The 24,969-nt window shown below is 33.9% G+C and overlaps 1 protein-coding gene across 5 annotated transcripts in view; it reads left to right on the forward strand.

Moving 5' to 3' along the window:
* LOC123698759 (innexin shaking-B-like) overlaps window positions 1-20,331 on the forward strand; it is a 59,457-nt gene extending 39,126 nt beyond the window's left edge. For all 5 annotated transcript variants that reach the window (XM_045645527.1, XM_045645518.1, XM_045645556.1 and 2 more), the window contains exons 3-5: window positions 15,027-15,246; window positions 17,844-17,967; window positions 18,298-20,331. In XM_045645527.1, coding sequence (XP_045501483.1) covers window positions 15,027-15,246; window positions 17,844-17,967; window positions 18,298-18,703 — 750 coding nt within the window. In that variant the 3' untranslated portion in view covers window positions 18,704-20,331. The remainder of the gene's footprint in view (window positions 1-15,026; window positions 15,247-17,843; window positions 17,968-18,297) is intronic.
* The last annotated feature ends 4,638 nt before the right edge of the window (window positions 20,332-24,969 follow it).

Below are 24,969 nucleotides of genomic sequence, written 5' to 3' on the forward strand. Positions count from 1 at the left end.
GGACGTTGGACATTAACTTCAGTCAAAAATTGACGAAGCGGATGATTACTAATTTCCACTTAATCCTCGCTGCTACTGTCTTTATCATCAAATCATCAATTTTCAAGTGGTGTAGTAAAAATATCAGCAGAAATTGTCTTCCAGAGGCGATATAATTTTATTAGCATTGAATAAAAAAATCAAAAGTTAACTGTAAATCTATAAAAAAAGCTACTTACAAATAAAATTTTATCAAAAACTTCTGTTCCCAATGCACCTCAAAATAATAAAAGAATCATTCATTTCATTTCATTTCAATAAATACCTGTAAGTAACAACTTACCTTTTGTGGGAACGCATGATGGTGAAAATTCACAAAACACGAAGATTGCATTTGATATTTTTGGTTTTATGGCATTCAATTATTGCTTTATAAATATCACTACATAGTATAAAAAAAAGTCGCTTTCTGTGTCCCTATGTCCCTATGTCCCTTTGTATGCTTAAATCTTTAAAACTTCGCAACAGATTTTGATGCGGTTTTTTTAATAGATAGACTGATTCAAGAGGAAGGTTTTAGTACATAATTTATTAGGTTTTAGACAAAGCGGACGAAGCCGCGGGCGGTAAGCTAGTAAATTTATAAAACGCGAAGATTTTAAAAATTGTAACTAATGAACACAACAATATATTATTATACTCTTTGGAACACAATCATTAGATTAACTGTAGATAATGGTGTCTATTTTTACTTAAAATAATAAACATCTAAGTAGGTACCCTCACTTTAAAAAAAAATGTAGTTTATTATTTACACGAAATATAATATCTTATAGGGAACGGAAGATATGGGTTAAAGAGTTAAATAAATAAATAACATAATTATATTTAAATTATTAATTTTTAACATTGTGTTCAGTAGTGTTAACATGTAAATTGATTTGATTTTTACGAAATCTCATAGATGGCGCTGTTACAAAATTAACATTATACAACTTACATTCTTTAAGCTATGTTTCTCTTCCCAAGTTACTTAAATGGCATAATTTTTATAGTGTCAATCTAGATATTGTCAAACAACATTTATATATGCGTCATTTGATTATTAATTTCCAATAGTTAACGTGTAAATTAACATTTAATAGATGGCGCTGTTTCTAATTTGTCTTTATACTACTAAATTCATTAAACTGTTTCTCTGCCCAAATTACGTAAATGACATAGTTTTTATTTTGTAAAGCTAGATAATAGCATGGCTTACTCGAAACCAACATTTAAACATGAGTCTTTAGATTGTACGCTGTCGTAATACACGGAATACGTAAGAAAAATAAAGGTTCACAGCTCCTCCCCCGTAGATGATAGCTTGATAATATGTAGCCTATAGCCTCACCCGACCTGTTAGTAATATTCATGCAAAATTTGAAGTCAATCTATGCAGTACTTTTCGAGATTAGCTCGGACAAACATACAGACAAACAGACAAACAGACAAACAGACAAACAGACAAAAATTCTAAAAACTATGTTTTTGGCTTCTATATCGATTATAGATCACGGCCCAGGTATTCTTTTAAAAAAATATTCAATGTACAGTTTTGACTTTCCTACGATTTTATTATATGTATAGATAATATAAAGGATAAAAAAGAAAATGTTCCTCCTAAACGATATTCAATATAAGACCTGTACTATAAAACATTATCTTGCTATTACTGTGTGAAATTCCAACCGCCTCCTTGGTACCTACATTGGTTGACGCGTGAGCGTAGCATCGAGGGGTCCTGGGTTCGATTCGCGGTGGAGACAAAGAAAAAAAAAATGTCTCGGTCTGATAGGACACAGAAGGCTGATCACCTACTTGTCCCTAAAAAAAAAATCGATCAGTGAAACAGATGTATATGCATCAGCCCTTTACCTTGTACACTTACTTGGACACGGGACTTTTTTACCACTTTTCGCTGTGTCAAATTTATTTTAAATGCATAAGAATAAACTTATAATATTAAAGTATTTAGGTAAATTATTTTGATCCAATTGATAAATGCGCATCACAAAAACTCACTATGAAATATTACCATTAAAAGAGACCAAATTTCTTAATAAACAAAAAGAATTTAAAGTATCAAATATTTCCTTGTCCAACAAAACACTCAAACAATTTACGAATATGTTCTTAAAATAATGTTCTTCGGTCGTATCACTAAAATTTAACAGTCTCCCGTTTGGCTAGGAAAATATGAAGCCAGCTAGTTTTAATCTCACCAAGATTAGGTGATAATGTGTTCAGATTAACACCGGCTACGTCACATCGACCCGATTTACTCTGACTCAGCCCACATTGTCCGAATTTTGCGATCGCATCATTTTTGTAGGATCTGCTGAAGTCACTCTGCGATGTTCCTTCCTTTTTAATACTCTGAATTTCAATGGAAAAGTAAGATTTAATTCTTCGTGCAACTTCTTCTGGATACTTTACTCTGTTATTTTTTGAAGTGAAACTTCTTTATCGGGGTTGGAAAAAAATTTAGTGTAACATTTTTTCGTTACGCGTGACATTTTTCCGTTACGCGCCATCTTTTTCTTATCCCTACCACGCGTGATTCGACGTATTTCTGTAAAGTTGCATATAGAAAATTATTTTTTTTAAATTAAGGTCATAAAAAAGTTTCACTTCTTACGTGTGTACACTTAGTATACGCACACATTTTTTTATTTTAGTAATTCTATACAACTATCTACTTGATTATGGTAGAGAGTATCAGCAATTCATGTCCATTTAAATGTACTATTAGAAAGGAAGAAAGAAAATAAATGTTAGTTGTTTACATCTGGAATACAATCCAAGTGTAATTATTTATCCGAATCCAACTGATTACTAGATTATCAAGATGTTAGGATGCTGTGCCATTGAACTTGAGATTACTAAATAGTCACGTAAATTGAACGCTAAACAATAACGGAAAGCTTCCTTTATAAATTGCGTAATCCCTTCAGCAAATTATTAACTTTTATTATATATTAATCAGGGAACCAATCCACATTTGAAATCTATACTTAATATTATAAAGCTGAAGAGTTTTTTTGTTAGTTTGAACGCGCTAATCTCAGGAACTACTGGTCTGATTTGAACAATTATTTCGGTGTTAGATAGCCCATTTATCGAGGGAGGCTATATATTACGTTTAAAAGTTTAAAATGCTATTGCAACCAACAAAAAATTACTAATTTGTGAAACCCCGCGTACAAACGTCACAACCCAGCCCCGCGATAAAATTACACCACAAAATAGTGCATTTAATACATTGTAAGACTAACAGAGAGTAAAGAGCGGCTCATTAGCGAATCTCAGCCGACATAACAACATCGCGCTAAGCTGCACTGGATTCCGAATGAAATGTGGCCGCAAATCTCAACGGGATGTTAATTTTTCTACACTATCTTAAGGTTCTGTTGCACTGGTAGTGGATTTTCATGTGGTTTTAGGTTTCATATTTTCACATACACATTAGGGGTACCTAGATGAAATTTTTGTTATACCTAACGTTATTCCTTACAGAAGTTATCTCATGTTAGGTATCATAATCTTTATCAAATGGTACATTAAAACTGCCTAAAAAAAGTTGCAAAATTGAATATTTCGCTTTAAACGTTTCTTTCAAATACGTTATGCCTCACACAATTTCAAAACACTGTCAAAAACATCCCATCAACAGATAATTTCATCAACAAAACACATAGTTCAGGATATGATGCAGGATGCTCATTGGATTTCATAATTTATAGGACAAAAAAACACGACGACGAAAACTTTACCCACGTCCACCAAGTCCACCTTTACCAAGTTCTCTGATTCTCTCTCATCTCAACATCTCCATGTGCACACGCCCTTACGTTCATAAAGACCATAATCAAGAACAAACGAGGCAAGATCCCGAATCTTAATACCAGCACGAGATCCGCCGTGCGGACGCCAAACGCCATTACCCACGACCTGATTTACACATTATTTACACCCATAATCGGAAGCTGGGCTTTATTTTTAACTGTACGTGATCTTTGTTCAAGCAATTGTTTTACGTGTTGGGTGTAGGTGCCAGATGGAAGCTAGTTGCCTAGTTCTCTAGTTCTTTGAACTTGTGTCCAATATGAAGTATTTATTGTGATCAACTGGTTATTTTTCTGGTTCATGATTATTGGAATACTAGCTGTGCCGCGCTGTTTCACCCGCGTGGCTCCGCTCCTGTTGGTCTTAGCGTGATAATATATAGCCTGTATTACTCGTAGATAATGTAGCTTTCGAATGGTGAAAGAATTTTTAAAATCGGTTCAGTAGTTTATGAGCCTATTCATTACAATCAAACAGACGAACAAACAAAGTTTCCTCTTTATAATATTAAGTGTAGATAAGGGTTTGGGAGTTATACGAGGATTATTATCTGTTGTTTCCAAATATAAGTTTGATGAAATAGATCAGTTTACTGATTATATGAATATTTGGGAGATTAAGAAGCTTTGTCGAGAATAATATTGTTTAACTAACAAGTAGAAATGAAAGTATATGGCAAAAGAAACGAAACTAGAATTAAAATCAAAGGCGTAGTTCAAAATTTCGATATTTGTCGATATTTTAGGAAATAAGTAATACTGAAAAATTCATGTTTAAAATTTTAAAATCAAAACAACCAATAGCCGATCAGCAGTTCCAACAAAATAAGAAGTAAATGCGTGGACAGCACTCAAAAAGGTCACACATGAGAGCCTCTCGCCTTTGGAAATGTCTGCCAAGGAAGGTCAAAACTAAATCGATCACTGTTTCTATTCATTGAGGGGTTTTACAGTATAATTTTTTCCGTTCTGGTCAATCTTTGTTTATGGCTCTGGATTCAATTTTGGCGAGTTTTAATTAAATTTTATAAAAGCTTTGTCTGTTTAAGAACAGATCTGATACTTTATCCATATTCATTATTATTAAAACAAATTAAATAAAGTACTGTTTGATTGTATTTCGTTCTGGTCACAAATCTGTAATCTATACTAATATTATAAAGCTGAAGAGTTTGTTTGTTTGTTTGAACGCGCTAATCTCAGGAACTACTGGTCTGATTAAAAATTATTTCGGTGTCACATAGCCCATTCATCGAGAAAGGCTATAAACTATATAATTATCATCACGCTAGGACCAACAGGAGCGGAGCCATGCGGGCGAAACCACGGAGCGCAGCTAGTTCTGGGATATACGTGGCGCTGGTTTTCCGACACTTATGATCTAAAAATAACTATACAATGCCTTCTTTAATGTTTTAATTTAATCTGATAAACTTAATTTACTGAGGTGTCACAGACTGACCATATTACTTTTCACGCTCTGTTAAATCATTAAAAAATGGTTCAAATCTTTTTTATATAGTCCAGACCATTCATTAAAATAATGATGGCCTTCGCTCTAATTAAAATGACATCTCCGTTGTGGCCTTGACAAACAGACGATCAGATTTATCTAAAAAAGTATATTTTCGACCCTTCAAGTCTGCCTAAGCAATGAAGTTAATATATTTTACTATATATACGAAATGGAGGTTTGTAAAAATAACGATTTCAACAAGCTTTACATTTTGAAGGCAGCTCAAACTTTATGCAAATTTGTAAGTCAGGTCAAGTTTAATGTTCGAGAGCTTGACAAATAATGCGAAAGATTTTAGGTCGTCTGTAAATAAATCGTGATCATGTTAATATGTACAAATAATTGTATTAAAACCAATCATTCATCATTTCATTCAAAACTCATTCTTTTAAACCATTCTCAGAAGTAATTGCAAGGAAAATAATGAGTGTACGTGAACCTGTATTTATGTTTGCACATGCTGTAAACAAGTATTGAGTAATAATGTTTTTCTCATATCAAATTACTGAATTATTGACGTATGTTTGTTTACTTGGAAAAATTCGCTGAAATCAAAACATGCCTTTCATTGTTTGTAAACTAATAAAAATAATGCGCGCTTTAAACGGTACTGCGACCCAAATTTCAGGAGGTCAATCGACAATCACTCATTTATTTATGTAATTAGTCATTTCAAAAACAAGCTGCTTCCTTACAAATCTTAAAATTTATAATGACGGAAGAAAAGTAAAGATTTAATTAGGACGTCTTTTGAAATTATACAATTTTTAAAAGCAATTTATTCATATTATTTAAGACGCAATTAAAAAGAATAATAATCCACCATTAGCTAAACATTAAGCTTAATAATGTCCTGATCAAATACCACTTAACGTACCTTTGCAATCTTCAACGTTAAAATCTAAATCGTTCTCATGAAATCAATCAACATTGTTCACTTCATTCCGGCGACCTCACACAGTTTCATAAAAAGCTAAAATCCTTGCAGCCACTATAATAGAAGCCGTATAACCCACATGCAGTTTACTGTGTGAAATATTGCGTACTAAGTCACTTGGGAATGTTAATGAACACATAAATAATAGCTTGGGCGTGGGAAAGTGTTCAAATTGTGCTAAATTATTTCTGAAAAGCCAGTGTTATGGTCACTTCAAGGTGAAGGTAGGGTTAAGCAATGGAGTTAACAATTGGTCCTTTGAGACTCCGATGGAAAAGGGGGGATATCTTTGCTGTCTGTTAGTAATAAACGGAATTAATACATAAGAGTGTGCTCTTTCAATAAAAAGTCACGTCTTTCTAGATTGTTTTTGGACCTCGAAAACATCTTCAAACTGAGTATTGATTTCTTCATTCGGAACTGACCAAAACCTACTTCATCCAATACTCAAAGAATTTAACTGTAACGACAACGGTATATCAGGAACGCTTTTAAATGCTTGTGTTACTTGTTCTTTAATGTTATTACAAACACCAAATTCCTCGTCATCTCACACAGAAAAAATCTGGCATTTTATCAAGCCTAGACTCATATTTTTGAACCGTTTTAAACGGATATCCATAACGATTCACTGAGATTAGCTTACGTCCCTCGGGGCAGCATCCATACGTCAGATAGCCGAACGATATTGCGATAACAAATGGTCATGCTCCCATTATTTTTGTCATAAATTACACTATTGTTCTTGAAAGGAATATAAGAATACACAAACATATGTACTTCGCAATAATTTTGTAATGTTGCCTTGAAATACAGACCTAGGTTATTGAAGATACTAGCGGTTGTATAGAAACAGTTCCTAAATGTTCATTTTTCTTCGGTTCAAGACCTTTATAAGAACTTTTTATTTTAGGTATCAAGGATCTATCATTAAGCTTTGAAAAGGCCAAATATGGAGTAATTCAATCTCAAAAAATTGTAAAGGTTTACTATGTTGTCCCTAAATTAATGAAATTTCTTGCAAAAATGGTCCTTCGAGTTTTTCCGTAACACTAGCCAAATTTGATATTTAAAAATATTCACGTATTAAATATCAAAATTCAGACCACGTCCTATTCCTAACGAGTATGGCCACGAATAAGTACAATAATTAGTAATAAAATACACTCTGATGAACTAATTAAGAGGAACAGCGATTAGTGTGTGGACACGTGCGCCATCTTGAATTTGCGCTGAAATTAGGAACAGGGAAATTTTAAAAGTTCCTTAGTTAAACCGGTCAAGTGCGAGCTGTGTTTACGGTGTTAGTTACTGGACCTTAATTGTTTAAAAGATTTTTAAGTAATCAATAATAATGTATTTAATCTATGTGCCAAATTACCGAACCGATATTTCAATTAAACAGGTGACTGAAACCAGTAAATCAGTTCAGAAAATCAATTCAATTCGCGTAGCACTGGATTATCATAAACATAATTAATTGAGAGCCTCCTTTTTCAAGTGGGTTGAGCCAGTTTTAAAGAGACTGGTCTTCAAACGTCAACAGTTCAAACAAACCGCAGACGTGTTAATTACACAGATTAGTGAAACACAGAGACCATTAAAACTATTTTGTGCAATAAACAAAAATTGGCGCTAATTTTTGCAAGTCTAATGACTGAGTTTGCGGTTTTGTAATGTATAAACTATAATTAATCCTAATTTTTTTGCCAATTCTATTTGTTTTAATAATATATTTTGGAGTAGTTATTACATATTGGTGTGTAGCGATTGCTATTAATATTGTATTGTCTTGCATTATATGTCTAGTGGTTCAATAAAAAAGACAACTAGCTGTGAGCGCGATTTCACGTGCAAAAAAGCACGGTCATAATGCCGATTTTCATCAAAATTTGATCAGTAGTCTTGGTGTGATCATAATATTGGCTTATTTATAATATTGAGTCATATTGTAACTTATTTTATACTTGACATTCCCAAAAAGGCTTTATTTAGGTATTTTATCATGCTCTTGTTAAACTGTTTATACCATTTTACACTAAATTTCACACCACCAAAACCTTCCATGTGAATTATTACACCCTTGGAAATCCTTTCCTGTTTTTTCATATAGTTTGGATAATTTTCAAATTAAATAGGAACTAACATTCAAATAGAGTAACATTTTAATGAATAAACATATAAATACACACGATTTTTTTAATATTTAGAGCACTTAATGTAATACCTAATAGAGCAGTGGTGGCTCAGTGGTGAGACCTCGGACTTCGAATCGATAAGTCCGTGGTTCGAGACCAGGCGAGCGCGCAGGAAATAAATTGATTTTTCAATTTATCTGCGCATGTTGTAACATCACCACTGCTCGAACGGTGAAGGAAAACATCGTGAGGAAACCGACATGTCGAAGAATTAAAAAAGTTCGACGACATGTGTCATCCGCCAACCCGCACTTGGCCAGCGTGGTGGATTATGGCCTGTACCCTCATAGGAGGCCCGTGTCCCAGCAGTGGGAACGTATATGGGCTGATGATGATGATGATGATGATGAATGTAATACCTATGTAGTCTTTGAAAAATCGTACAAACATGTTCTCTTACAACTAAATTTTATAAATAAGAACTACTTAGCAATTATAAAAAGATACGAAAACTATTGATATAAATAAATTTCCGATAAAAGTTAATCAGACGAGCTTATTCGACACACTTATTAATTTATTTTTGCTACACTTCAACTAAAATTAAGATTTTTGTGACCCGTCTAGTCTTGTACGATTCTACGAAAATGCCGGGAAAAAAACAATATTAATTAGTGTTCCAAATTAGAAACAGTTCATTGGTGACCTCTCAAGCGTAAGGGCCTCCGAGGGCCCTACACTTTTCCAACACATGCAACTTTTATAATGAATTGCTCGATCAAACTGGATTTTAATTGGCTTTTCTGCTAGGACTTTGGACTAGTCCGCTTTAATGGGACGTCCTATTTGGTAGTTGGACGTGGAAAAGTGATTTTGTGTGATGAATTTGTAGGAGCCATTTTTCCTGTAAGTGTAAAATCATTTGGATGAGAATATGAGATGTAATGTTTGTGATTTTTTTTTCAAAATAAGGATATGATAAGAGAAGAGAGTAAGGTTTATAAATCTGTAAATTTTGACGGTATAAAATCACTCCTTCGAATCGAAGTCTAGTAGAATAAATAAATGTTTGAGTTTGAGTTTGAGCTGTAAAAACATATATTTAGAATTCAAATTTGGCTGTTTTATAATATCAATCACACTACTAACAAAGACTCCACTCGATAAATATATAATTCCACAGATATATATAAAAATAAATAGATTCTAGTCACCTACACCTATTAACATCTTGACCTAGTCGGCTGGCCCGATGACAAGTCAAGGGGCAGAGTTGCTGACAGCAGGCCTTTTAGACTCAGGCCTAATGAAGTACAGTCTTATGTGAAATTGGGTGAAAAATTATCGGCAAATGTGCTGATAAAGGATTAAATATCAGCGCTTTCTGCTTTATGTGAAACATAGAGTCGTGCTCCTGTTTGATAGTTTATGCGGAGTGGACCGTAGTTGCGTAGTGTTTTACAGACTTTTGCGTTAGACGACATAGTAGTTTTAGTGGGCTTTTTGTGTCTTCATTTGAGTTCTTTTTAAGCTATTGCATAGCTTCTATCGCGGGCCTTGAGCGCGGGGACCGAATTGAGAAATTCCGTAACGAAAAAACCTCACGCTCCCCACTCCGACGGGCTCGGAGGTGTGGCTTGAAGACATAGCATGCAATAGCTTTACCGCGGCAGTCCCCGAGTGCCACACGTCTTTTTTTATAGATGTAATTGATTGATGTAATTGTACTGTTTAGAAAGTTAACTGTAAGCTCTTTTAAACAGAAGGCTTGAAAATTCATAGTTTTTTGTAACTGAGATTAAAAAGTGATGATTGATGAATATTACAGAGGTACGAATAATGTAATACTCCATTCAATAAAATAAAGTCTGTTATACAAAAAACATACATAAAATAATGTTGTTAAAATTCCACATTACCAGTCAATTTGAATTGAAATCGTATTAATTTATCCATGAAATTGAGTTTATATTGTGCAGTGTGTCAATAACGCTATAACAACGTACAACATTATTCTCAATGTTACCAGCCGAATAAATCTCACGATAACTAATAAAGTGTCGAAATAACTCATTCACACTTCCCGCTTGCGTGCCAGGAACAAAAACCCAATATTTTAGTGTAGCAATTTCACACTCATTTGTGGAACTAATTATTTCGTTACGTTATTTGCAAATCACGTGGCTCAACTAGTAAAAATACTTTTTCATATTCGATTTTTCTCATGAGGAATTGGTCGTCGAGTGATGGTATTTGGCCTTCTTCCTTAAATGGATTATATAAAAAAATCCAACTGTTTATGTACTACTACTTAGCTGTGCTCCTCGGTTTTACCCGCTAATAGCTCCGCTCCTGTTGGCCTGGCCTTCCTCGATAAATGTGCTATCTAACACCGAAAGAATTTATCAAATCGGACTAGTAGTTACCGAGGTTAGCGCGTTCAAACAGACTCTTCAGCTTTATAATATTAGTATAGATTGTACAAACAAACTCTACATCTTTATATTAGTACAAATTGTACATAGTTTTTTTAAGTTGGCAACACGCAAATTTGTAAAAGTTGGGACAGTAACAGTTACGATGCATAACGGCTGATAAACGGCTTTCTGATTTGTTGGATTTGAGCCCCGAATGGAATATCTATTAAAAATATCTGAAAAATGAACAAAAAATAATAATGAAAATTTATGTGGCGGTACGCTCGGTCAGCTAGTTTGAACAAATATCACAAATCTATATATTATTCGCGATGGTTCGTCGTCTCGCGCATAATTTAAATTGCAGATTTGCATAATGCATTTCAGTTTGTTGTTTATTATTTTGCATTGTATTGTAGTATCGTTTTATTTTTACCTGAATGTCAAAAGTGTATGCAAGTTAATCCACTGCACGTGTGAAGGGCCTAATCGGATATGATGGCAGTAAATAAGCTGACAAATTGACATTATAAAGAGTTTAACCACTATCGATTTTTTACCAATTCTTCTCAATTAATTATTTGCAAGTCAAACTTAAACATCTACTCAAAAATATCTACCTGTAGAAGTTAATATGAAAAAAAAAATCAATATCCATACTAATATTATAAATGCGAAAGTAACTCTGTCTGTCTGTTACTCAATCACGCCTAAACTACTGAACCTATTTGCATGAAATTTGGTATGGAGATATTTTGATACCCGAGAAAGGACATAGGCTATCTTTTATTGTGAAATATGTACCACGGGCGAAGCCGGGGCGGACCTCTAGTTGAGTATAAATTTCAGTTATTTTAGAGTATGTTTCCTTCACGCGTCATATCAATCTCATGATTCTTAGTAAGAAAGACCGCAAAATATCTTGATACCTATAAAACCAAATATTAATAAGTGGCTTAATCTAAAAAGCATTATAATATTTCTGCACTAGAGGCAGCCCTGTACCCGGATGGCTGCCAACTCGCTCTTGGCCGTAGCCTTTAAGAACTAATGCCGCATGCCTTCCGGTACTTTGTTTAGCGTTTTGTAGGCATGCTAACTTTTAACAAATTTGCGAATGCTCTTAAAGTTGGAAACTTTAGATTGCCTTTTTACAATCGTTTAGCTTTTCTTATGGAAGTATTGCTTCTGTTTTGTTCATGAGATAATCGCGTTTTTAAGTATTTTTTTAGTGTTATGGCTTATAACGAAATTTATCCTATTCTAAGAAATAACACGCGAGGCCGGGTTAAATATTAGTTTGAATGTAATAAGAATGTACTGCGATTCTACACAGCTACCTAATTGATGTAGGTAGTTGATAACAAAACGCAGCAAGTCAACGACTATTAGCAAAGTGAAGGTAGTTGGGTCGAATGTCGTATAAACAACGTCCGAGCCCCTAGGCACGATTCGTACGAATGCGCCACGGGACAAAGGAAAACGGCTTTTTATAGTATTCGACAGCTAAGCATGTTCAGACTTGAAATAATGACAACTATGTTGACAACTATTCATCCACAAAAATATTAAATCCAAAAGTTACGTCTAACACTATATAATATTTTATTATCTTACTTACACTACTCGTAACTCAATAATGCTTGCAGAATTTTAATCATTAAGGTTTGTTGACTGATATCCTTTTGATTTAAGATGATAACCGTTATTTTTTTGAAACCTACACAAGAAATTAGCAGGGCGGCCTATTTGTAGCCAGGGCTAGTGTTTTAAAATTAGTGAAATCAAATGATAAACATTTTTAACGTTCTTAATGACGGCAGATATTAATATTTAATTCATGGTTTCATTCACTCACACTGCATGAGTGAGAACAACAAACTAAGCAAATGCTGAAGAATTTATTTTCCCCGCCTTATCTTTCCGAACGAGTAAGTGACGCATTGAAGCTTAAACCGATCACTTGTTGCACACACAACACTTTCCTTATTCCTTGTTCACTTTTGTTTGTTTGGCACAATCAGATATAGTTCATGGGATATAAAGATATTATTATATACTAGTGGTCCGCCCCGGCTTCGCCCGTGGTACATATTTCACAATAAAAGGTAGCCTATGTCCTTTCTCGGGTATCAAACAAATATCTCCATACAAAATTTCATGCAAATCGGTTCAGTAGTTTAGGCGTGATTTAGTAACAGACAGACAGACAGAGTTACTTTCACATTTATAATATTAAGTATGGATTTTTGGACGTGTCTGAATATTCTTAGCTCTGCAATTGCAATACAAATGTCTTTGTATTTTTACGCGATTTCATTTGAATTATTTAGAATATATTTATGTGGGCTTCATAAGCATAATATTTTTCACATTGTGTTTTGTTAGAGCATTGGTATTAAGTTTTTTCTGCTTACAATATCACAATTATGGCGTGCTAACGATAAAGATAGACCACCAGGAATATATATTTTTATTTAAACAAAATGTTCATTTTATACATTTACTTCGAATTTATTATTAAACTAGCTTACCGCCCGCGGCTTCGCCCGTTTTCTCGAAACAGATCGAACTGCACATGGTGTGCGAATTTTATTATAATCGGTTAAGTGGTTTAGGAGTCCATTGAGGACAAACATTGTGACACGAGATTTATATATATTATGAAGATGAAATGTTATATGACCAGTCTTAATGTTTCTTTACTCCTAATTTACAATACATAAAACTATTTTTTTAAACTTAAAAATAATAAATATAAATTATTTAGAGGTACTACTTTTGCGTCACCTATTTCAAAATTAATTACCTATAAATCTACAAGACAAGTTCTGCCTTGAATACCATGCAAAAAATATACAAGAACATAATGACACTACGAGTGGCCCTATTAATATTCCATAAACTCGATTCCAAGCCCTCCATCGTGCACAAACCCAACTGTAAATCTCTTACAGGAGGAGCTTAAAAGCTCTTGACATGCGCTGCTCCTTCCCAGCTCTAAGCCAGCAAATTTCTAGTTTTATTTCCGCCTGATATATGACTACGTGCCCAAGGACCCTACACACAGGTATCGGAGACTGGAGCAAGCTCTAGAGAGCGGTGGAAAGCTGTCACACTACAGTCTACAAGGTCCTTAATGTCGGCGAGCGTTTATAGTGCATTGTTAGGACTAATGAATGGGTATGTAAGACTAATGAAATGGGATGTGGTTCAGTGTGATACAGCAGATATTTGAGAAATGGAACAAGGAGCACAATTAATTTGTGTGAACAATGTGATACTTGGTTTTTTTTGTAGGGTTTTTAAAGTGTTGATTACGTCCTTCGGACGATATATCGAACATTTGTGCGATACATCCTCTTCGTAGCAGATGTCGTAGCATAATCGTTAAGTGTGTTTCAAGTGTAATTTTAAATCAAACTTTACACAGGAACATGAATTATACTGTAATACTTAATAATATTTTAAAGACTGATTATTTATTATAAGTAGAATAAGAGAGGGACGATCCGCTCTACCCTCTGAGGCTCTACCTTAGTAGAATTTAATTACAGGTAAAACTTATAGATGATATCTCTCTTTGTTACGGATAAAAATGAAATGTAGAAAAAGGAATAGATTTAAATTATGAATGATTGAGTGAAAATAGGTACTTTATTTGCACCAAAACAAGGAAACAATACGAAAAAACACATACAAACAAACACGTACAAATAGGCGGCCTTATCGCTAAAGCAGCGATCTCTTCCAGGCAACCTTTAGTCGAGGATCACGAGAATTACGTTTTATGATGAGGTTGATGGTGCAGAACACAAAAATCATTAAATAAATAAGTATAAGACTACATATATTATACATATACATACATACGGATATTATAAAGATAAATAGTAAATATTTAGCTGCTTTTTAAACTCATTCAATGTCCCTGCTCTTCTGATATTGTCGGGCAAACTGTTAGATTATATAAGGGGCAGATTGTTCATTATATAAGATTTGATTGTTTTATTTGAATTGATAGTATTTTTCTAATTGTCTCTGTCTATTGTTTGTATTTGACCATCTTTTCTAAGAAATGATGAGAATATTATTATATGAAATAATTATTATTATATGAATATAATAAATATTCCAACCATCTTATTGCAGGCGATGTTATTCTACGCACCACGGTGGTTATGGAAGTCCTGGGAGGGGGGCAAGATCCGCGCGCTGATGATGGACCTCGACGTGGGGGTCTGCACGGAGATAGAGAAGAAGACGAAGAAGAAACTCATCCTGGACTACCTGTGGGAGAACCTGCGGTATCACAACTGGTGGGCGTACCGGTATTACCTGTGTGAAGGACTCGCGCTTGTCAATGTTATTGGTGAGGTTTTTCATGTTTTGATAATGATAAGAGTGAGTAAGAGTGGACGTTGTGCTGGTTGTTGTTTGTTTATAATAAAGAAACAATTCATTTTATTTGATATACTACTCCAAATTGGATAAAATAGGATATATGGAAAATTTTGATAAAATATTTTGAGGACAAAGGATTTATTAAGCTATTGCATAGCTTCTATCGCGGGCCTTGAGCGCGGGGACCGAATCCAGAAATTGCGTAACGAAAAACCTCACGCTCCCCACTCCGACAGGCACGGAGGTGTGGCTTGAAGGCATGCTATGTAATAGCTTTACCGCAGCAGTCCCCGGGTGCCACACGTTTTTTTTTTTACATACATAAATAGATTCTTTACAGCTATTTGTATTACAATATTTATAATTAACTTTAACAAAACAATACGCCAATAAAATGGAATACCAATAATAAGACAATTAATGTGACAGACTAGTTTTACATTAATAATAACAACGATAAAGTTTTGAAGTGGAATGTCCTTGTCAATTTTATATTCAGAATCAGTTTTCACAAACTAAAAATTGGCAATAAGTATAGGTAATAAAGGTTAAATTATTGAAAAACTACTTAAAAGGCGATACAAAGTTCTAAATCAGTGTTTTGTAAAATCGAATTCACCAGACGAGTGAGTGACCCACATACCTTATCTTTCAATATTAAAAATAACATTCACAAAATACAGCTTCCAATCAAGTATCACATCTCACAAAGAACGTGAAAGTCCGTTAAAACAAAACGCCTACAAATTTTAGAATACTTTTGTATCATTCAATTCCTTTTAAAACACTGAAAATAAAAGCTGGCAAACGCGCAGTGCACATTTTTAATTCTTTTTTTTGTGACGCTACAAGCATTTTCGTTTAAATGGATTTTATAAAATATATTTCCTTTACAGAGTGCTAAGTTGGCTAGTTAGTATTGATCGGGGTATTTTAGGAATAGACTGAAATTGCTTCTGCTTTTGTGTAAGGCGTTTGAATTTGAGATCACTCTTAAGAGCATTGCTTACCTTGATTTGGAAACGAAATGCGGAGACAGATGTTGCAGATTTAAAACTATTAATGTATTAAATTGATAAAATGGTAGTTAGTATTAATTCGAATTCTATGATTTAGATTTTACAAATATTCATACGTATAACATTCCAATAACAATATTGTAACTGTAATTAACTGTATTATTCATTTGTGAAACGATAAGCCCAAAATATGTATTTATTGTGAAGAGCAGCTACTTGACTTCAAAAATTTTACTGTATTTTTAAATGCAAAAATGTAAAATTTTAATATTTTTCTGTAACGCATAATTATTATATTTTTTATTCATATTTTATTTTTTATAAAGCGTACATATGAGCGACGATGGTGTTCCAACGCTGCCAACTTCACTCCAACTTGCTAATAAACGTAAAACAGTTTATATTGCAATCAAATTTGTTTCTCTACCTAATATAAATTGTGGATAATTAAATCATAATTTCATTCTACCTATATCTAAAAAAGGCTTCAATAAAGTCACCATCAAACCAAACCACCACACCATCAAAACTTATAGATTAAATTTGTTTACTTTTTATAATCTCTGTTATGATTTACGCACGTAGACTAGTTTGTAATTCAGGACGCAGTGCCGGCAGATGGCGCTGTTTCGATTTCGGACAAGGGCCATTAAAACAGCGTAGTTGATTTTTTTTTTGTTTCTAGCATAAGTACTTTTTGGTACGTGAGAAATGCTTATTGATTTCAATTGGTTCAAATTAGTTGTGGCTTTTTGGAAACGATACAGGATGCTGTTTCCTATTTGTAAATTTATTTATTATCTTATAATCTGACCATACGATATAACTTAATTAGGAATAGGACTTGTAATTTCTTCAAAAAGTCTTTTGACTTATGAAACTGTGTAGAATATGTATGAAATTATGTAGGAGTTTAATATTATTCAAAACCTACCTTTAAATATTATGTAATAGTAAAATTATCACCGAATCTTTTGAAATATCATTTTACCATGTTTATTTGTAATACCATGCATTTTCAGCTACGTTATGAAAATGTTAAAATAAAACCAGGTTATGCAGCGGTCATTACGCTTATTTATTGGCCCGATAGAAAACAGCGTGGCCGGCGTTTTTCCATGTGAAGCCCTTATTTTTGTTATTGGGACACGGAAATGCCGCTCGAAGCAAATTCGACTTGAATAATAAGCCTTTTTCAATAATTTTGTTGTGGACAGGAGAAAATCTGGCCCGTATATCTGTGTAGTGAGTATAGTAGTAAAAACCAACCGAAACATCAAAATTAAACGTATTCAAATGAAGTAACACCATTATTTAAAAAGAAAAAAAAACACGCACCTGTTTCGAGAGTTGCTGATAAATATATATATATTGTTTCTTTGTAACAAACAGATAAGCTAAACAGAACATATCCAGAAGTTTCACTGGCCATTACCTCGTAATTTGACAACTGAAAAGTGTCCTTGTAAGAATCCAGCTAGAGCTCTAAATAGAGAATATTTTTTCTTGTATTTGAAATAGTTTTATTGATTCGTGACTTCTCCAGGGCAAATGTTCCTGATGAACCGGTTCTTCGACGGCGAGTTCTTGACCTTCGGCCTGGACGTGATCGCCTACATGGAGTCAGACCAGGAAGACCGGATCGACCCTATGATTTACATATTTCCTAGGTAAGTATACTGACTGTATATTTAACTACAGTTTACAGTAATACTGTACAGCAAAAGATATAAGATGTGGCAAATTGCGTTCATTTTATTTTAGATTATAGCCCTCGTAGTCAATTTCACTTATATCCTATGAACTATAAATATGAGCTCACAACCTAGAAAGCTTATTTCAATTGATAATTCAAATAAATTATCAAATGAATTTTAATGAAAACATATTATTAGCGGAATGAATTTGTTATTGTAATAAATAATCTGATGTATTTGTGAAAATATTTACCTTGAATAGATTAAAAGTCATCTTCGCTCATATCAATTTGTATGTTTCAGAATGGTGAAGTGTACACTATTCAACAAATTCGGATCATCGGGCGAGGTGGAGCGACACGATGCGCTCTGCATCCTGCCGCTCAACGTCGTCAACGAGAAGATTTACGTGTTTCTCTGGTTCTGGTTCGTCATCCTCGGGATCCTCACATTCATCACCCTCATCTATAGAATCGTCATCATCTTCTCCCCGCGCATGAGAGTCTACATGATGAGAATGAGGTTCAGGCTCGTTAGACGAGACAACGTAGACACCATCGTACGGCGGAGCAAAATGGGAGACTGGTACTTACTTTACATCCTCGGGGAGAACCTCGACTCGGTCATATTCAGAGATATCATGCACGAGTTCGCGAATAAGTTAAATCATAACTATCAACATCATATCCACGGTGTTCCTGACGCGTGACCTCCGGTGCCAGGGTGGGTGTTCCACACGTGACTGACGTCATTACAGCGCCACATGGACCCTCCCGTCTGAGTGCGCTGTAATCAACAAAGTGTCAACAGACTTCCAAATTTTTTCGTTCACATGTGAACATTACATTAGCGGACCTAATTGACTGCCTAGAGGCACCCCACGCCCACGCTGAACGATAAATCCGCGGAGTGTATCATGTATATCAAAGACTTGTTTAAACTGTATTTTTAAACTTAACAGTGCAATTCTAAAAGCAATAATAGATTGTACTTAATGTTTAAGAACGTGATCTCAGGATGAATTATGTCGAAAGCCTTTAAAAAGTCATCGGTGACGGCTATCCCGTTAGAGTGTCTAGTGTTCAACTTTTAGAAGTACTTTTACTAGTAGTTTGGCTGCTCTTAGAAATTGTTTGTCGAGACCGCTTCGTTTCTATAAACTAGCGAATAATATTGAAGATAAGCACACAGATAGCACACCACTTGTCTTTTTACACGATTTCTCACTTGCAAAATGTTTCAGACCAAATATGAAATTAAAAAGCAATAATTAAATAATCTATGAACAATGTAAGAATTTTAGATTTAAGGATGATTGGCAATAAATCGATGGTAAAACTATTGTCTAGAAACTAAATACATTGTGGCATATTTGTCATATGCGTACTCAACTTTTGCGCGCCAAAAGACATAATTACGTAATTAAAACAGAAAATGAGCAATTTGAAATAAGAATAAGTGGAATTGGTATTGAAAATTCTTATTCTCAATTTGCTCATTTAGTCAATTATTATTTCGACATACGACGGAAAGAAAATCGATTTCATAGGTTTTCTACGAGCAGGATGCACAGGAAAATTATATGTTATCTAGATGAGTGCTGAAGTAGATTGATTTTGTATTCATCTGCTTCAGATTCATCTAGAATTTTTATTAAAAGGGTCGGCTGAAAGATTTTAGACGAAATATGTTGGAATCTTGTTGTGTTTAATAGTAGTTTATAATGTAAATGTAAAGGTTGTTTGTCTGTAACAATGTAAGCTGTAACATTAGTGCCACTGATGTTTTCTTTACTTGCCAATATCGATATTATTTAGCTAACTCAATAAACACATACTAAATTAATAAAAATTATTATATGTACACGAATACTGCCATTGGATAGATTTAATCGAGCATTAAGCATTATAGCGCATTTAAATTTAATATTTATATGTTTTAGGGCGTAAATCTGGAAATGTTGCCAAAACTATATCAGTAATTACAATTCTAAATTGATCTTTAACTAAACGATGTATATATACAACATAGATTAACGAAAATATTAAAACAGAGTGACCAAAGTGTTCATATTCTATGAGGTGTTTATTTCCAGATTTACGTCCTAATGAATCTATTTATTTCTAGTCACATATTGACATAGTTATTGTCGGTGCGGTTTCTGCACTGCCAATTACTACGTTGGTCGGATATGAATCATGAGAATAATTTATCGAGAATGAAACAGTATTGTATTTAGATTCATAAGCGCCAAATATTGTGCCAAAGTGTTAAATAGAGGGATGTCAAGAAGCGAAGAAGTTACCACGAGAGATACCAAATAAATTACGAAAATACTGTATGCTCTTTTATTTATACCTACCAATACCTGAGAATTAAAGTTACAATGAAAACTTTCAACAATCAACACATTGTTGCTTGCCTTATCAAAATTTATATATATGTTTGGTATTAAAATATGTCAGTTTCATCTATATTGCACGCCTCATAAGCGAAGCGTTGAGGTGGGTACTACTGTCACTTCGCGCAAAACATCTGATTTTTCAAACTTAAAATGTCTTTATGTATCATACATTGCACTTGTAAGATAATACATACACACACATATTAAGAAAAAACACTATTTTTAACATTCATGATATTTTTGATGTCATTTTTGTTATTTAAACTAGTTAAAAAACAGTTTAAAAAAGTTCTGTCTTGGACGTCCGTTTGTCTGTATGTGCGGAGGATTTTCTTGTTAACACGATAGCGACCGAAATACTTTACTAATCGAGTCTTTTTTTTTTCTCTTACGCTTGAGTATGCCCAGGAATAGAACCCTTTCATTTTTCAGGGTCTGATTCGATGTGGTTTAATTGTTATTAAATAAACAAAAAAAAATATCGACTTTTTTTTTATAGTGTACTCAAAATTCACCATTATAAACTCGATTCTTTATACTATAAGCCAAGGTTTAAAAAATAAGTTGGTAGTCAGTCCCTTAAACCTGCGCAGTTTCACGTCTAGGGGTCATCCATAAAGTACGTCACACAAATTTCATGAGTTTTTGAGTACCCCCCCGTCCTTGTCACAGGTGGTCACATTTCTAAGACCCCCCCCTCCCTAGTGTGACGTCACAATATGTTTTGCAATTTAACATCGAAAAATTATTAAATTAAAACAATTTCAAAATAGTTTTATTTCCATTTAAATTAAGTACTTTTTTATGAAATCAACATAATATTAAATATTTGAAACAATAACAAAAAAATAAACTAATGAATAAATATTATAAATTGTCAACAAAACAATTTAAACCGTATTGCCCGTAAGAGTTGGACATATTTTTTAGTTTAATTTATATTTCAAATTACGCGATTAATACCTCTAGATTTTTAAATGTGATGTCACGAAACTTAGGACCCCTCCCACCCCTTGTCACACCATGTCACACTTTGTCGACCCCCTCCCCCCCTCTTTACGTGTGACGTACTTTATGGATGGCCCCCTAGGTGGGGCCACAAGAAAAATAGCTCAATTATTACGGTACCGCTTTTTTTACTTTTCCAACTGTTTTGAGACAGTACAAGAGCATTGGCACATGAGAACAAGTGTATCTACATACTTATATTATATACACCTTTATAAATAATCAATTTTATTGTAAAGGATGAGATTATGAGGCGTGCACTTTTGGATTTTCCAAACTTTTTAACTAGTCTTTTCGTAATTTGGGCAGTGATAATTTTTTTGCTTATAAAAGGCATATAGGCACCACATTATAAGTACATCACTAATTTTCAATAGTGTTGACTTAAAAAATACAAAAGTTACTGCACCGACATTAAGTTATATAAAAAGAAAAAGAAATATCAAAATCGTTAATAAAGGTCAAGACATTAGTTCAAAAAATCATAAACGTCTGATAATATTACAGTAGCAAGTATAGAATATGAACCTACGCTAAAAAAGTAATTCATATATGAGTAGTACAGGGTGGACCAAAAGTCCGTTTACATTTGAATCGGTAGCTGCAACAAGCAGCGACAACAGGGTAGGGCGAGAGGGGTACGTAGCGCTAGAGCGGCCTATGGGAATTCAGTACCATGGCATCGTTCAGCGACAAGCAACGTGCGTTCTGTGTGCGCGAGTACTACTCTAACACCTTTTTTTTAGCTAGCGCAACGAAAATTTTGCGTCCATTACAACATACGGCGTAAAAATGAAGCTCCGTCAGTTCAATTGTTTAGGAAATGGGTACAAAAGTTCGAGGAGACAGGTTCAACAACGAATCAACCACGATCCGGCCGACCTAGAACATCAAGAGACCCCGAAAACGTAGAGCGTGTAAGAGCGTCTGTTCGTGAAAATGCTGTTACAGTGAATACAGAGCGGTATATTGCCATGCTACAGGACTTTTTTACACCAGCGCTACAGGAATTCGATGGTTTTAATCAGAGAACGTGGTTTCAGCAAGACGGGGCCACATGTCACACTTCTAATGACTCACTAAGCGCTGTTCATGAAATTTTTGGACAAAAGGTGATCTCTAAAAGAGGTGACATTAACTGGCTACCTCGTAGCCCGGACCTATCCTCAATGGATTTATTTCTATGGGGATACCTTAAAAGTAAAGTTTTCAACAGTAATCCGGCGTCTCTTGATGAATTAAAAGACAATATTCGAATGAAAATGAGAAACATTTCACAAAACACTTGTGAGGCCGTCATTGAGAATTTTCGCTCCAGATTGCAGCAGTGTCTAAAATCTAAATAGTGAAGGATCACATATGGACGATGTGATTAGTAAAAAATAAAATCCCTATTTGTGTATTTTTTAAATAAATAAACAGATTTCATCTTACTTAAATAGTTTCTTCTAAATCATCGTTTGAAATGTAAACGGACTTTTGGTCCACCCTGTATTACAGTCCCATGATGCACATAACTTGGCAACCCGTTGGATTTGACTCTTAATCTTTCTTTCGAAAATGATTATACATAAATTATAGTGACCACTGTTAGATAGCTAACGGATGTAGGAACTTATACTACGGCAAAACCTTGCCAAGTTATGTGCTGAAAGAATTAGGAAATTATAACTATTTGAAGGAATTTAAATTTTAGATCAAGAGCCAATGACGGCCAGACATTCCTTATTTTAGAAAAGTTGAAAGTTTCTCTGTATATGTCGTACATATATAAAATTAGTAACAAGTTATGGATTCTTATAAGTAAGTATTTTATAAAAAAAAAATGTGTAGTACTAGTACACACGTAAGAAGTGAAACTTCTTTATGACCTTATTTTTTTTTAAATAACTTACTTTTATAACTTACTTACTTACTTACAAATTATTATAATATGCAACTGGACAGAAATACGTCGAATCACGTGTGGTAGGGATAAGAAAAAGATGGCGCGTAACGGAAATTTTCACGCGCAACGAAAAAATGTTACACAGTTATAAATAATTTATTCTTTGGTATTAAGTTATTATTTAGATAGAACTAACTGACGTTTGCAAATTCATCCTATTAAGATTACGTCACAATTACCTATCTCATTATATCAATCTATACATAATATAATAAAATCTGTAGAAGGGTCAATTCTGTACATTGAAAATATTGAAATAATAAATAGCAGGGGGTGTTACTGAATCGATACCAAACCCAAATATGTGATTAAAATTTTTTTTGTATGTCTGTCTGTCTGTATGTGCATCACGTGAAAATTAACTGTTCGATTTCGATGAAACTAGGTATAATTATACTTTTTATCCCGGAAAAATACGTAGAAAATAAAATCTTAATTTTTCCGCGTGTACAGAGTCGCGGGCGGACGCTAGTTTTAAATAAAATCGGTTAAACATTTAAGGCTTGCTAGCAGAATTGATCTATTATATTTGACGCTTTCCATTTAATCGGAAACCACTTATATGGTATAGATTATAGAAAAACGAAGTAGTTTATTATATTTCAATTTTCACTACTAAGAATAGCACAAACTTGTGTTCGCAGGCACAAATATTATATAAATACATATAAGCATACCATAAAAGAAATAAGTTCAGTTATCTATACTAATCTATAAAAGCTGAAGAGTTTGTTTTGTTTGTTTGAACGCGCTAATCTCGGGAACAACTGGTCCGATTTGAAAAATTCTTTCGGTGTTAGATAGCTAATTTATCGAGGAAAGCTATAGGAGACCACATGGAGACAACTCATCTTGTGCTTTGAGCTTACTACAGTGCTCCTTGCTGGCAGTGCTTCCCGAACGTAGTTCTGTTAATGTTAACATGTTTGAGTTTGAGATGAATGCTGAAAGAAGTTTTTATAAATTCTATGTTCGTAAATAAGTTGTGTTAGTTGTAACATAACACATCTCGATGTAAGTTTATATATTATGTAGAGATTTATTGTATCATTATTTTAGTTACTTTTAGTCATTGTGAGAATTTCATCCTCTGACAAATCTGATCTTAAGAAAGATACGGTAAAAAATAAATTTCAAGCAATGGATGCGACAATTTTCAACAGCGGCAAACATAATTATCTAACATAGTGGAGATTACATCTAATCCATACTTAATATCATAAATGCGAAAGTAACTCTGTCTGTCTGTCTGTTACTCAATCACGCCTAAACTACTGAACCAATTTGCATGAAATTTGGTATAGAGATATTTTGATACCCGAGAAAGGACACTACTTTTTACCCCGGGACATAGGATAGGTTTTATCCCGGAAATCCCACGGGAACGGGAACTATGCGGGTTTTTCTTTGCCTGCGCGGGCGAAGCCGCGGGCGGAAACCTAGTTTCTCTATATTCAAAGAAATTCAAATAATACAAGTCATCTGCAGCGCTAGTTCCGCTTGCAGGATCATAAACATTTCACAAACTGCAGTGAACATTAAAAATTAAACAACCTTATTGGCCCGGCTTTTCGTCAATAAAGTAAGTTAAGCATACGTTTGGAATTTGCCAATT

Source organism: Colias croceus, chromosome 2 (assembly GCF_905220415.1).
Source record: "Colias croceus chromosome 2, ilColCroc2.1".
Classification (NCBI taxonomy): domain Eukaryota; kingdom Metazoa; phylum Arthropoda; class Insecta; order Lepidoptera; family Pieridae; genus Colias; species Colias croceus.